At 32.6% G+C, this 14,625-nt stretch overlaps 1 protein-coding gene across 3 annotated transcripts in view; it reads right to left on the minus strand.

Annotated features, from left to right (window-relative positions):
* Window positions 1-1,495: 1,495 nt before the first annotated feature.
* The window catches only part of LOC123901995, a 46,363-nt gene continuing 33,233 nt past the window's right edge, over window positions 1,496-14,625 (minus strand). For all 3 annotated transcript variants that reach the window (XM_045951739.1, XM_045951741.1, XM_045951740.1), the window contains 12 exons: window positions 7,138-7,269; window positions 6,683-6,787; window positions 6,540-6,596; window positions 6,236-6,466; window positions 5,404-5,532; window positions 4,879-5,010; window positions 4,069-4,182; window positions 3,812-3,989; window positions 2,772-3,385; window positions 2,586-2,648; window positions 2,188-2,323; window positions 1,496-1,717 (listed from right to left, as the gene is read on the minus strand). In XM_045951739.1, coding sequence (XP_045807695.1) covers window positions 2,213-2,323; window positions 2,586-2,648; window positions 2,772-3,385; window positions 3,812-3,989; window positions 4,069-4,182; window positions 4,879-5,010; window positions 5,404-5,532; window positions 6,236-6,466; window positions 6,540-6,596; window positions 6,683-6,787; window positions 7,138-7,269 — 1,866 coding nt within the window. In that variant the 3' untranslated portion in view covers window positions 1,496-1,717; window positions 2,188-2,212. The remainder of the gene's footprint in view (window positions 1,718-2,187; window positions 2,324-2,585; window positions 2,649-2,771; window positions 3,386-3,811; window positions 3,990-4,068; window positions 4,183-4,878; window positions 5,011-5,403; window positions 5,533-6,235; window positions 6,467-6,539; window positions 6,597-6,682; window positions 6,788-7,137; window positions 7,270-14,625) is intronic.

Below are 14,625 nucleotides of genomic sequence, written 5' to 3' on the forward strand. Positions count from 1 at the left end.
TAGAAAGTTGGAAAATATCAGCGTTGATATAACACTTCAAGTAAGAGCATGATCTTATGATGAGAGATGAGACTGAGGGTTAAATGAGAACCACTAGAATGAATTAAATGGCTATGATTAATTTACTCATTAACAATCACACCACATGCTATACATTCTCGCTCCATGTCATCGCAATTCCGGCACACGTATCTTGTTCACAGGACTTTTCGTTCTCCTATAGCCTTTCAAGATTCAATGGAGTATGGACACACAACACAACTATGTTTCAAATTCACAAATTAATAATTAAAAAAACATCTTTTATCTCCAATTATTGAAACTATGAAATTTCCCTTAATTTTGTACTGTTGGTTTCATCTGAACATTAAATTGCTTCGAGTGATTGATTGCTTTAAAAAAAAAACCATCAAATTGCTTCAATATAATTTTACCCCTTTTATCCTTGTACCCCAATTGCAAAATCCCTAATTATGTTCAAAATAAAATTTTGGATTTTGGTCTGAGAAATCAAAACCAAACTTCATTTTACTTGTGAAAATGGAGGAATGGTAATTTGTTTGAGTCTGAGATATCAACAACCGTGAAGTGTCAAGAAGCGGTGGATTGAGATGTTTGGAACCAGAGATGGGAAGACACGAAGAAGATAATATGCTATCAACTGTAGAGAGTGCACATGATTCTATAATAACTTAAATTTATCATAGCCATTTAATTCAATCCAATAGTTCTCATTCAACCCTCTCATATCTCATTCAACCCTCTCATATCTCATTATAAGACCATGCTCTCAGGTGTAAATTGAGGATTCATAGCTATATATTATATATATATATATATATATATATATATATATATATATATATATATATAGTTAGGATTCGTTGACACATGTGTAAATTGAGGATTCATCAGATTGTTTAATATTTGAGAGTTTAATTACCCTGAAATCATTTCCCAAGAACTTTAATCCTCTATAATTCTCTTGTTATATTGACAAAAAAATTGAAATACGCAATTAGGTTTTCTTCCTCAATTCCCTCGTAGATGTTCTCAAATATCACCTCCAAATACCAGCAACCATGAACGAATTTCCATTACCATGCCTTCAACTCTATGTTCTGCAATTACATGGTTCCTATTTTATTTCATTAGATTCTCACACAACAAATTTTCGACAAGTTATTTATGATTCCTGTATTTTCATCATTCTTATCTTTGAATAAGTAGAATTCATAGAATTCATAGAATTCCTGTACAAATAGAGACCCTCCTAAAGGGGTATTCAAAAACTTGGATTCTGGTATTTTCATCGTTCTTATCTATGTACCAAAAAAAAAAAAATTAAATCAAGGAGTTGATTTTCCCTACTACAGTAATGTGTTAATTTAAGTCACGAAGAGGGGTATTCAAAAACTTTTACCCTGATTTAAGCGAGACAGGACCTGACCGTTTGCACAAACTATATTGGGACTATAACGTGCTTGTGAGAGCATATATAATAAGCTAGAAATCTATAACCATTTATCTGCTAACAATAATTTTTCAATACAAGATAAGAGATAGGATATGATTAAAAATAATGAAAATATAATTTCTTATTTTCATTACTCTGAAGCCAACAAGTTCTTGTTTGTGCTAAAACAAAACTAAGAGCCTCTCACATGAAACCCATCAAAAACTGCTACGCATTAATGTCACCTCTCAGTTTGATTTCCTGCAAGTAACTAAATCCAATTAATTCAAGACACAATAGATCATTCAATATTATTAAAACATTCAAACCATTACACTTACACAACTATCAAAACATCAATCACAAATTCAGAACAAACAGATCAAACAAATTCCAAATACTAAAATCAAAGCACACAACTATCAAAACATCAATCACAATTCACAACAAACAGATCAAGCAAATTCCAAATACTAAAATCAAAGCCCAAATCAAAAAAGATCTCAAATTTCAATCATAAGGCTACCATAATAACCTTCAAACTAAAAAAATCATCAAAAGACAACAAAGCCCTAACAAAAACCAAAGCTTTGTCAATCAAACCTTTATCTAAAACACAAAATGAAAAAACTCAAACTTTTCCAACACCCAGATACCAATAAGTTCAAATAATCATCAATAAGCACTTAAACATCTTATTTATAAAGAAAAATAAGAAAACACATTGTTACCAGATTGGGTCTTCTATACAAAAAGCTAATCTTCAAGGTTTCCAGTGGATTCATTGGATGGCAAAGGTTGACCAGTAAACAAAGCAATGTCTCTGGGAATTTTAGCAGCTTCTGGAAGAGAGGCAGATACACCTGCCTGCAACATAAGCAACAGTAAACCCAGATCATTATTAAAATTCACGTGCACACATATCAAACAAAATGCATATTTTGCCATCGGCAGATGAGGAAAATCTAAGCCATTTAACATTCCATAGTCTCATGCCTCTCATCGGCCTAAAGCATGCAATACAATTGAGTTGGTATGGTATTCATAAAAGTTCAGTTATTGTTTATCCAAATAACTGACATCTATCATAAGCAAAACTGCGGCTAAAGAAGCTTTTTATTGCCTCTACCTTCGTATCAGAAGTTTTTGCCACAGTGTCCGAACTGCTATCCTGAGATGGATCAGCTTGCTCCTGGATAGAAACATTCCAATAATCAAAATCAGTTTGCTAATAGTATTAATTTATGGTATTAATTTTCAAAAGCTGATATTTATTTGATAAAGCATCAGAAATTGCTTAAAAATATTGTCATACCTTGAAAATAGGATAAAAAGGACTGTACGCAATGCCACATCGCCCCTCGGGTAATCCACAGTTGCGTTCGATTAACCCATACCCCTTGTAACCCCAGGAAACACCATATGAATTTCTCACTAACCAATACTGTTTTTCTTTGAGTTGGCCAAAACCAACGATCAACAATGAGTGCAATTCCCCATGTTCAAAATCTTCATCTATTTGGAAAATCCCATCGGATGCTTTGTAATTCTTAAAATCCTTTCCAATCAATACAGCCACCGCCACTGGCTGGCGACATACAGCAAGCTTTAGTCTCTCTTCTGCACCGAAATCCTTTTCATAGGGGATACTTTCGTATCCCCCTATAAAGGTCTTAACATAATATTTCTTTACACGGCATGGCATTCGAATAAAAGGAGTGTTAAAAGGTGAATAAGGGTAATCTTTTTCCATACATACCCCTTCCCTTTGAATGTAGTCGAATGCATTTTCAACCCACCCCTCTTGACAACCCTTGTTTTTAGGATCACAATCAATCAACTCCTGCGACGATAGTTTCTTCAGCACATCCGTCTCTATTTTTACAATAGATTCCACGGCAGAAGTGGCAACATGTGCCCAACAAGCCTCTATTAAAAGGAATAAGTAAATAATTAAATAAAGAATAGGAGAAAAAAAAAGAAATTTCACGCTTATCAAACTCTAAATTTTATCAAAACAAACAATTGAGTTTCCTAAAGTACCCTTCTTATAATGAAACCCAAAACAAACTGTCTTAATAAATGCTACTCCTAGTTAATAGAAAAAATCAGCAGTAAGTTAAAAGATATTTTGAAAGAAGCTAACTACTGGTGGTACAATTAAAAATCGTGTCAGCTCCGTATAGTAGTGGATTAACCGCATGGCTTGGAATATAAAAAAGTGCTCATGTGTGAATTTATTAAAAAATTGGGAACTAAGAGTTTACTGGGAAATAAAATAATGAAATATGACTAAGGTTGTCTTTTGCTTATATTTTGGGACATCAAAAAGAGGTTTTTTTTGTAGTTTCTTACTAGTAGAGCCCTGGTCGTCAATGGCTGACATGCACCCTTCTCTTCGCCAGTCGACTTCTGCCCTCAATTTTTCGGGGCTAAGAGAATCATCTTCGCATTCATATTTGACTACTCGACAACGTATGATGCGAAATAGAGTCACACAAGCTACTGCAATCCCAAAAAAAACTCCAGCATACTAAAATAGGAAAATAGATCATCAAATTAGTTCAGGAAAATGCATTTTATTTGAAAATTGAATCAAAATGATGAAATACCTGATTGTATGGGATGTGGCTGTAATGACGTTTACAGTTAATCCCACCGTATGTGGTGCGCTGAGGCACTCGGCCTGTGCTGAACGGAGCAGAGAAGATCATACTTCTTCCCCCCTGGATTTAAAAGGTCACCAAAGAATTTAATCAAGCATACATTTAGGAAGATGAAAGCAAAGTAAAGGTAAAAAGAAAATATATGCAATAAAAGCACAGTAAATGTCACACACAAAATAGAGTGAAACCTTTATAACTCCATGATGTTAGGAAGATGAAATCTAAAATTTTTTGAGAGCTATTGCTTAATCAATAAAATAGAATGTGTTTTCTATATGAGATCGGGATTTTGCTGCGATTTTGCTCTGATTTAGGATCCAGATCCTTTAGGGTTCGCAAAATCCATGGATTTCACGATTTCATATAGATCAAAAATCAAGATCAAAAAGGGAAATCAATATCGCATAATCGAAAATCAAGATCAAAAATCAAGATCGCATAATCGAAAGGGGAAATCAAGATCGCAACCAAAATTGATGGACTCAACTCATAATAGTAAGTGTGTGTGTGTGTGAGTGTGTGTAAAGTAATCTATATGAGATCGGGATTTTGCTGCGATTTTGCTCTGATTTAGGATCCCGATCCTTTAGGGTTCGCTGATTTAGGATCCCGATCCTTTAGGGTTCGCGAAATCCATGGATTTCACGATTTTGGTCCCGATTCTAACAACAATGGTAATAACGGATAACCATAATAATTCAATTTCATGCTGAATATGAAGAAGTATTTAGAGAAAGAAAAGCAAGAGAAATCAACCTGCTTGAGGTCGTGTGGGATGTCATTGCCATGAGCAGTATCTCTAATTCGAGTCGGAGGAATAGATGCAGTAAACAAAGCAATGTCTCTGGGAATTTTAGCAGCTTCTGGAAGAGAGGCAGATACACCTGCCTGCAACATAACAGTAAACTCAGATTTTAAAAGGAGCAGAGAAGTTCATACTTCTTCCCCCCTGATTTTAAAAGGCCACCAAAGCAATTTAATCTAGCATACATTTACTCAAAACTATGATAAAAGAGTTACTCCAAATCTCTATCCTCCACTTCATTTTAATCTAATGGCCTTTATTATTGTAAAGTTATTCTATATGAGATCGGAATTTTGCTGCGATTTTGCTCTGATTTAGGATCCAGATCCTTGAGGGTGAGCAAAATCGCAAAATCCATGGATTTCACGATTTTGGTCCCGATTCTGACAACAATGGTAATAACAGATAACCATAATAATTCAATTTCTGCTGAATATGAGGAAGTACTTAGAGAAAGAAAAGCAAGAGAAAACAACCTGCTTGAGGTCGTGTGGGATGTCATTTCCATGAGCAATATCTCTAATTCGAGTCGGAGGAATGGATGCAATGAATACTGCCTTGAAAAATAGCAAACATGGATGTATCTTACGACTAACTGGAAATTCCTGTATACAAATGAAAATACGGTAAATGAAGGAAGTAAGCCATGAAAACAAAAAAGGTAAATACATTCTCAAATAATAAAACTCTGATCACAACTAATATGTGATAAATAGTCAAGTCGGGTTCTACTCATGTATTTAACTCAGATAACAACTTTGCAATTTCTGTTCAATTTTCATCAATCAAAGTATATACTATAGTGTTAGGTGTTAGTATTTAATAGTAAGACCTCCACCATCATATGTATAACAGATAGTGCATGACTTTGTTTGTATATATGATGATGAGGCTTCCAATCTATGGTTGGGAGAGTTTTATGATTGAATGCGGGAAAGATTAGTTCCATCCCATATCATCCAAGTGGAGGTAAAGAAAAAAACGTTAAATATTAACAGGAGCAATTTTAAATAATTCAAAAAATTGAACCTAGCATCATTCCATCCTTTTACACCAATTTATAAACATGGCCCCAAAGACCCACATCAAAAAATGTGGAGGCTACTTGTGCATTGCCCAATTATCAGTCAAAAGGGGCTCTTAAGTGAGCGATCGAGTTACAAATGTAATATAAAACAATTCAGGTATTTTTAATTGACAGCTTAAGCCTTTGGAAGAATTAGTTCATGATAGAACCCAAGGGTAACTAACTAAATTTCGAAGCTGCTAAAAAGATAGTATAACCAAAGACGGTGTGGGGGGACTGACCTCACTCAGGCCTTGAGCGGCTCCAGGGCGTTCAACATTACTATTCTCAGACTTTATAGTTTCAAACAACCATGGGACAAGATTGGGGAAATTTTTTTCACCCATTACTCCTATAAGGGATCGAGTGGCTCTAGCAGCAACTGACCGAACTTCTGGGAAAGGATCAATGAGTCCCTGAAGTAGTGTAGGGACAAGAGCTGCTATTTCTGGTTTCTTTATCGCACTTCCAACCTAGAAAAGGAAAATATAAAAATGTAAGTAAAACACAACAATAATTTAATCAGTAAGTAATACCAAGGCTAACCTGTCGAAGGGCCGTTTGCACAGCTAACTGGACTTCAGAATGGGAATCAGTCAAGACCTTCAAATAAAGAGATATATTTAGGTAATGAAACCAAAAAATGACCAGAAACATACTTGTCATAATGTGATTGTTTAATCTAATACCTCAGTTTTAGGGAGGCACCGAGACAACTGAGGAGCAGAATATGCCATAGCACCAAGCAATTGTACACTACTTTGTTTTTTCCTCAATGTCTTATCTTCAAGACCCTGAGCAAATATATTAACTGTTGAATAATTCTTTGCAATAAAAGCACAGTAAATGTCACACAAATCAAGATCGCATAATCGAAAGGGGAAATCAAGATCGCAACCAAAATTGATGGACTCAACTCATAATAGTAAGTGTGTGTGTGTGAGTGTGTGTAAAGTAATCTATATGAGATCGGGATTTTGCTGCGATTTTGCTCTGATTTAGGATCCCGATCCTTTAGGGTTCGCGAAATCCATGGATTTCACGATTTTGGTCCCGATTCTAACAACAATGGTAATAACGGATAACCATAATAATTCAATTTCATGCTGAATATGAAGAAGTATTTAGAGAAAGAGAAATCAACCTGCTTGAGGTCGTGTGGGATGTCATTGCCATGAGCAGTATCTCTAATTCGAGTCGGAGGAATAGATGCAGTAAACAAAGCAATGTCTCTGGGAATTTTAGCAGCTTCTGGAAGAGAGGCAGATACACCTGCCTGCAACATAAGCAACAGTAAACCCAGATCATTATTAAAATTCACGTGCACACATATCAAACAAAATGCATATTTTGCCATCGGCAGATGAGGAAAATCTAAGCCATTTAACATTCCATAGTCTCATGCCTCTCATCGGCCTAAAGCATGCAATACAATTGAGTTGGTATGGTATTCATAAAAGTTCAGTTATTGCTTACCGAATCAGCATAGAATCGCTTAGATACTCTTGCTAAGCAACAACGCCAAGCCATGGAGGAAATCGAGAGAGATAGGTATGGAGGGTTTGATTTGCGATTAGAGAGAAAGATAAACGGTTTGCGATTCAATTGAGAGAGAAAGATAAAGTAAGGTTCAATTTGGGATTCAATTGAGAGAGAAAGATAAAGTAGGGTTCAATTTGGGATTCAATTGGGCCGAATATATCAAATTCTATAATGGGCTAGAGTTCAAAGTATTACTCCTTAAGCACAGTCAATTACTCCTTCCAACCATTTCACTTTTTACATTCATTTTAATGTAATATAGAGCCTTTTTGTTTTTAGCTTTTAAGAAAATGAATTTTTTCTTTGTATTTTCTAAATTAAAATACTAATCTTGACATCTTATAAATTAAAGATCAAAACATAGTAAAAAAATATAGACTATATACATTACTTTTTTTTTTGTGACACTCCTATTACTTGTTGAATGAATCTAAAAGGTTAAATTTTACTTATATATAGAACCAAAAGGAGAGTACAATTGAGGCACAAAAATTGGGAAAAGCTATATTGAGACCTCTAAATTAGAATAAGCTTAGTACTCTATCATTCTCTTATTTGTTGAAGATTTTATTGTGTTTGCCAGTTAATATTTAAAAGTCCATTTTTATTTATGTTAAGAAATTAAAATAGAACACTTAGTCTATTTCTACAAAGACTAATAGGCATGTCTTAAAAAGTCTAATAGGCCAATACAATTTTGAACGCCCTTGATAGCAACTAGTATCTCAAACTTAGTCTAACAATTTTGTAAAATGTACAGATGAACAATCAAATCATATCATATTCATATTATATATAATAGCAACTAGTATCTCAAACACACATAGATGTGTGTATATATATAATAATGTGTCTAATATACTTTTATATGATACTGACCTATTTGAATTAATAGACATTTTATACAGGATATTGTCGCATTTATTTTCACCCCCTAATAATAATAATAATAATAATAATAATAATAATAATTTAAACAATCCTATAAATCTATAATATATTAGCACTCCGGTACACGTGTTATATGGATATGTACCGGTACAAGACTTAGGTAGACGATTGTGATTGGTTCACAAATAGTATTTAATATAAGAAACTTAACAAATATTATTTGTAAAGCAATCAGAATAATTCACCTTAGCAAATATACCGATACATATCCCGAATTCACCAAAGGGTTAAGCAATTAGACATGAAATAAATAAACTAAAAAATAAATAAAAAATAGTACTAATAATAGTCTATCTCTACAAATACTAATAGGCATGTCTTAAAAAGTCTAATAGAACCAATCAAATTTTGAAAGCCCTTAACATCCATTATTTTCATCTAATTGTAAAATGTACAGATGAACAATCATATCCATATTCATATTATATATAATAGCAACTAGTATCTCAAACTTAATCTAACAATTTTGTGAGCGCCCACAAACACACATAGATGTGTGTGTATATAATAATAATGTGTCTAATACACTTTTATATAATACTGACCTATTTAAATTTATCGACATTTTATACAGAATATTGTCGCATTTATTTTCACCCCCTAATAGCACCCAGGTCCACATATTATACGGATATGTACCGGTACATGTACCAGTACAGTACACGTTTAGGTAGACGATTGTGACGGTTCACAAAATTTAACAAATATTATTTGTAAACCAATCAGAATAATCCATCTTAGCAAATATACTTATACATATCCACATAATATATGTAAACCGAAGAATTCACGAAAGCATTAAGCAATTAGAAGATATGAAATAAATAAACTAAAAAATAAATAAATAAAAAATAATAACAATAATACTTACCTGAGTTGAGGCAAGAGAGTTGTGTTTTGCATAGTAATATGACTAATATTTCTGAAAAATTGAATCAAATCTTATTCATTGATATCTGGAGCAGTTTGACACAACGAATAAGATTTGATTCAATTTCAAAAAACACAAAAATAGAAAAAGCAGACTCAGATCTAATATAAGCAAAAACATGCTTGTATTTTATGTTGAGGCAGAACAGATAAATCCGATTTGGTGATTGATTTCGTAAGAGAGAGAAAGAGAGAGGAGCGGCGAAGACAGTACATACATACACACACGATGCACTTTGTAATTTGACTTTTACTTTTAGGTTTGTTACAGATACAAGTTTTGTTGTTAGCCAACGGGCCGGTCGGGCCAAAAACACCACCCGGCCCAAATCTAGAAAAAAAAAATGTTGATTAAAAAAAAAATTCATGAAAATATATTTTAGATTTTTTTTTTTGGTTATATATATAAAATAATGATTTGAACCCACCATTATTTTTTTTACCATCAATTTAATCTGATTCGAAAGTGAATTAGGTGGTTACTGCCCCTTCTTCATGCTAAAGATCGATTAACCCACAACCTTTTAATCCCAGAAGAAACACACAAACAACAACCATCTCATATCTCTAACACAAATACAAAAACCAACAAAAATTAAAAACTTAAATCAATTGTGGAAAACTGAGAAAAAAATCCAAAAAATATATTTTAGATTCAAAATACGAAATAAAAACACAAACAACATCTCATATATGAAACACAAATACAACAACCAACAAACATCAATTGTGGAAAATTGAGATTTGAGTGCTAAGAAGAAAAAAATCCAAAAAACATATTTCAGGTTCAAAATACGAAATATAAAAACACAAACAACAACCATTAACACAAATACAAGAACCAACCAAATTAAAAACTAATCAATTGTTCAAAATACGAAATAAAAACACAAACAACAACCATCTCATCTCATATACATATATATATATATATATATATATATATATATATATATATATTGAATTCAGAATTGATAGGAATTGAGAGAGAGAGAGAGAGAGAATTGAGAAGAAGAAAAAGAAGTAGATGAGAGAGCGAGATTGTTTTCTCAGAGGAGATGAAGATTATCTCTAGATCTATTTTTTCACGTAATAATAATAATAAAGCTTATACCAAAAACAGAAAAAATAATAATAATAAAACTAAAAACTAGAAAGTCAGAGTAATAAAAACTAAAAGCCTGTTATCGTGCAGTGTGCCTGCCTAGTAGGATAGGCTGCATCACATATCAGATGTGGCATTCTTTTATTGGACGGTTTTATGAAAGAGTGAGCACTTCGGTACACATATTATGCGGACGTGTACCGGTACATTATTAAGGTGTACTCCCTCCGGTCTCATATATAAGAAACAAAAAAAAAAAAATTAGAAAGTCTCAAATATAAGAAAAAGTTACTACAATAATTATATTTATTATGAATATTCCAATTTTACCCTTAGGGGGGTGTATTGGATTGAGATTTCAAAAGACTATTTTGACAAAAAAAATCTTGAAGATTTTAAAAGACTTTGTGAGATTATATTAATTTTGTGAGATTTTATAAGACTTTTTTGAAAGACTCTTTATAATCAAGATTTTAACACAAGAATATGTGAGATTTTATGACATAGACTTTTGAGATTTCAAAATACTTTATGGATTTTTAAGATTTAAATGAGTCAATAAATTCCTTCTAAAAATATAATTAATCAATCAATAATTCCTTAAACAACCAAGGAATCAATAAAAAATAACATCAATGACTCATTAACCTTGTAAAAGAAATAAGCTTTGTAAATAATTTAACAAGTTGATGAAAAGAAAAACAGGTTGCAGATCAAATAATTAGGGGGAACATATAGTAAGAACAATGAACAAGATTTCTAACTATAGTAACAATGAACGAGATTTTTGCATATATAGAGATTTTTGCAATGAACAATGAACAATGAACAATGAACAATGAACGAGATTTTGGCATATATAGAGATTTTTGCTATGCTTGTGTGAACATATAGTAACAACGATGAACAAGATTTCAGACAGGTTATCATGCATAAATATATTCAATCCTTGTGAAAGACCTTGAAGGTACTCATGTTGGTGGAAAGAAAAGTCTTGCAAAATTATAAAAAGTCTTGGGGGTTTGGGTGGGATTCTTGGATGATTGTTTTATGTGTATTTTGAACTAAAAAGTCTTCCAAAATCCGTAAAATCCATCAAAATCCGTGGACTTTTGAATACCAATAGACATTTTATAAAGGGTGAGAAATCTCAATTGAATACCAACAGATTTTGTTGCCTTGAAAAAAAAATCTTAATTGTCTGAATTGAATACCACAAGATTTATTTAACTTTTGTAAAAGTCTTGATTGAATACCACGAGATTTTTTTATCATAAAAAAGTCTATTAAAATCCTATGAAATCCTAATTCAATACACCCCCCTTAGTTTTACTTTTCCAATACTTTTCCTACAAGTCAATAATCATGACTTTTTAGGTTTCCAAGACTTTGCTAAGGGTAAAATTGGAAATGATACATTTTTTCTAAACTTTATCCACTTTCCTTAAAAAGTGTGAATTTTTTTTTGTTTCCTATATATGAGACCGGAGGGAGTATAATTTTAATTGGTCCACATGAAATAATAATTAAACATATCATTTCAAGATTTATATAGAATTTTTTTAAATTACTCTTTCTCTTTTTTTTTTTGGTACAAGATGATGAAAAAGGAAAAGACAAAAAGAAAATTATCTAGAAAAAATAGTCTCACTAGCATCAGCTAGTAGGAGAAGACTCATTCCATCCGGCGGAACAGCTATAGGAGAATAAGCTTCAGGATTGCGAGCTACAAACTTGGCCAAGAAATCTGCACAAGTGTTCCCCTCCCGAAGAGTATGCAACAACCTAACCCTCCAGTTTCTAGTGAGAAGATCCTTTATGTTATAGATAATCGCTGCATAGTGGTGTCACTCATTTACATGATTAGATAACAGCTTAATCACGATTTTGGAGTCAGAATAGCACCACAAATCCTTAATGTCCATCTCCCACGCCAAAACTAAACCATGGTATGTTAGAATATTTTCCAATATTATGTGGGCTGCAATCAATTGTGAGTTTTGGTTTTAATAAAAACGGGTTGATGTTGTTGTGATCCATTTGATGATGCTTAAGCCCGATAATTGTGATCAGTAATAATGGGCTTGAACACTAATTCTGATTTGCGTAGAAATAAAGTGTAGGCCCAACTCTAGGGTCCATGATGGGTGGTACTAGGTTGAGATCTTTTATATATAAGATTGGCTAGGTCCCCTTTGCCGTCACGCAAAAACACGTACAAAACACACTCATTTGTTGTCTTCCCCATCAAAGACCTCAAAGACTGGAGCATGTGATCAGGCAGAGGAAGACCTTGTCTAATGTATCGGTGATTCCGATATCGGCTATTTCGGTAAACATGATTGTTTCAAGTAAGTGTGGTCTAATTTCATATAATATATTCGATCTCTAAATTGTTAATTATTACATGTGGTATCAGAGCCTTATTATATGATTTAGAACCCTAATCTTTTATCGTGAATCATAGACGTGCTTGATCATTGTGAAATTTTTATTCGGCTATATGTGTTTTTTCCGGTCAATCACGTTTTGGTATTTAAAGATTGATTTATCAATTGCCGATGAATAGAGAGCCAATCATGATTATCACAGATTTATATGATTTCAGCCGCCACAGTATATATTAGGTTTTGCACGGAATTAAAATACAGTGCTGTATATTATGATTATCACAGATTTAATACTTATGCGCTTTATCAAAAATTAAGTTCTGCCGCTTTGTAAATAAAATATATGGTTTTGTTTTATGATGCAATTCTATTTCAGAACTAATTAAAGGTCCGGTTCCAATTTATGAAAACCAATTTGTAGTTTTGTGCATTGATCCTGGACGTGTCACGAACGTTTTTATGTGGTAGCATTATATATGGTTTGTTTATTTACCATATTAAATTTATATATGGTGATTGGTGAAAGCAATTTTTTTTTTATCATATGAAAATCGTGTCAATTTATGACTTGAACAAACTAATTTTTATACATTAATGCTCTTATGTGCCCTTTGATTTCAATTGGATACAATTGGAATTAAGGTTAATTTTGTTTGATTCCTCATGGTTTTCAACCTTCGTTTTATGATAATTTTGGAATTTGTTTGGAATTTTTAGACACATAAAAAACATTTTATTTGATATTGACATATCATGGCAAGTATAGATTTCTGTTAATAAGTGAGGATTATGATTTGATTTGATTTGTTTTGAAAATATTGATATATGTTCCTTACTATTTTTGGGAGACTGATATATCCCACTCTCCCAATTTATGTTCCTTACTATTTTAAGCCATGTTTTTCTATGTGAATTGAAATTTCACTTTTTATTGATAGCTTTCGGTTTTACATACATTAAAACTTATATATATTTTGTGATGCCAACACTTTATGGTAAGCAAGTTTGACAAGATAAAACCATATTGATTTTGTTTTATGTTTTTTTTTCTCTTGAGCTGCGGTTTTGTATATATACGGGCTTACCGTTTGGAATCAGTTCAATAGGAATATATTGAAATATGTTTGCTTTATGTGCTTCGTAAAATTCTGTTCCAGATTTATATTATTAATTTAAGTTTTAAATTGAAGGGATCAAAGAATGAACACTCTACTTGTCAATTACTATGAATTAAGTACATGTCACATCTCTATTTTTGTGCTTGCAACTTTGATTATAAGCTTTAATTTGAGTGATTAAATAAATTCCAATATATATGGACAGCTTGTGTCGCTATAGTTCCTTTTATTTAAAGAGACGATGGTTTGACAGGTTTGTTTATTTGGGGATTTAAAATTGTTCCAAAGTATTGGTCCTTCATACCGGGCTTGCCATGCAAAAATAGTGAGACTATGAAATTGTACATGAGCATGGCTGGCCAACTGGCTAAAAGACTTGCTACAAAACGAAAGCTTGAGGTCTCAAGATGGGACGAATTTATGAGAGTACATGGTTCATGCATTCCTCCCATAGATGTGTTATCATCTATGGGGTTGTTTGATAGTCCAAACCCCAAAGCGATGTCAACATTGCTCCATTTGATGATGGCTTGCTTAATATTGACATATCGGATGTGGATTGCTATGCTCTTGAGTATATAGCAGGAGTAGCTTCG

The sequence above is a fragment of the Trifolium pratense genome, unplaced genomic scaffold, assembly GCF_020283565.1.
Source record: "Trifolium pratense cultivar HEN17-A07 unplaced genomic scaffold, ARS_RC_1.1 scaffold_92, whole genome shotgun sequence".
NCBI classification, from domain to species: domain Eukaryota; kingdom Viridiplantae; phylum Streptophyta; class Magnoliopsida; order Fabales; family Fabaceae; genus Trifolium; species Trifolium pratense.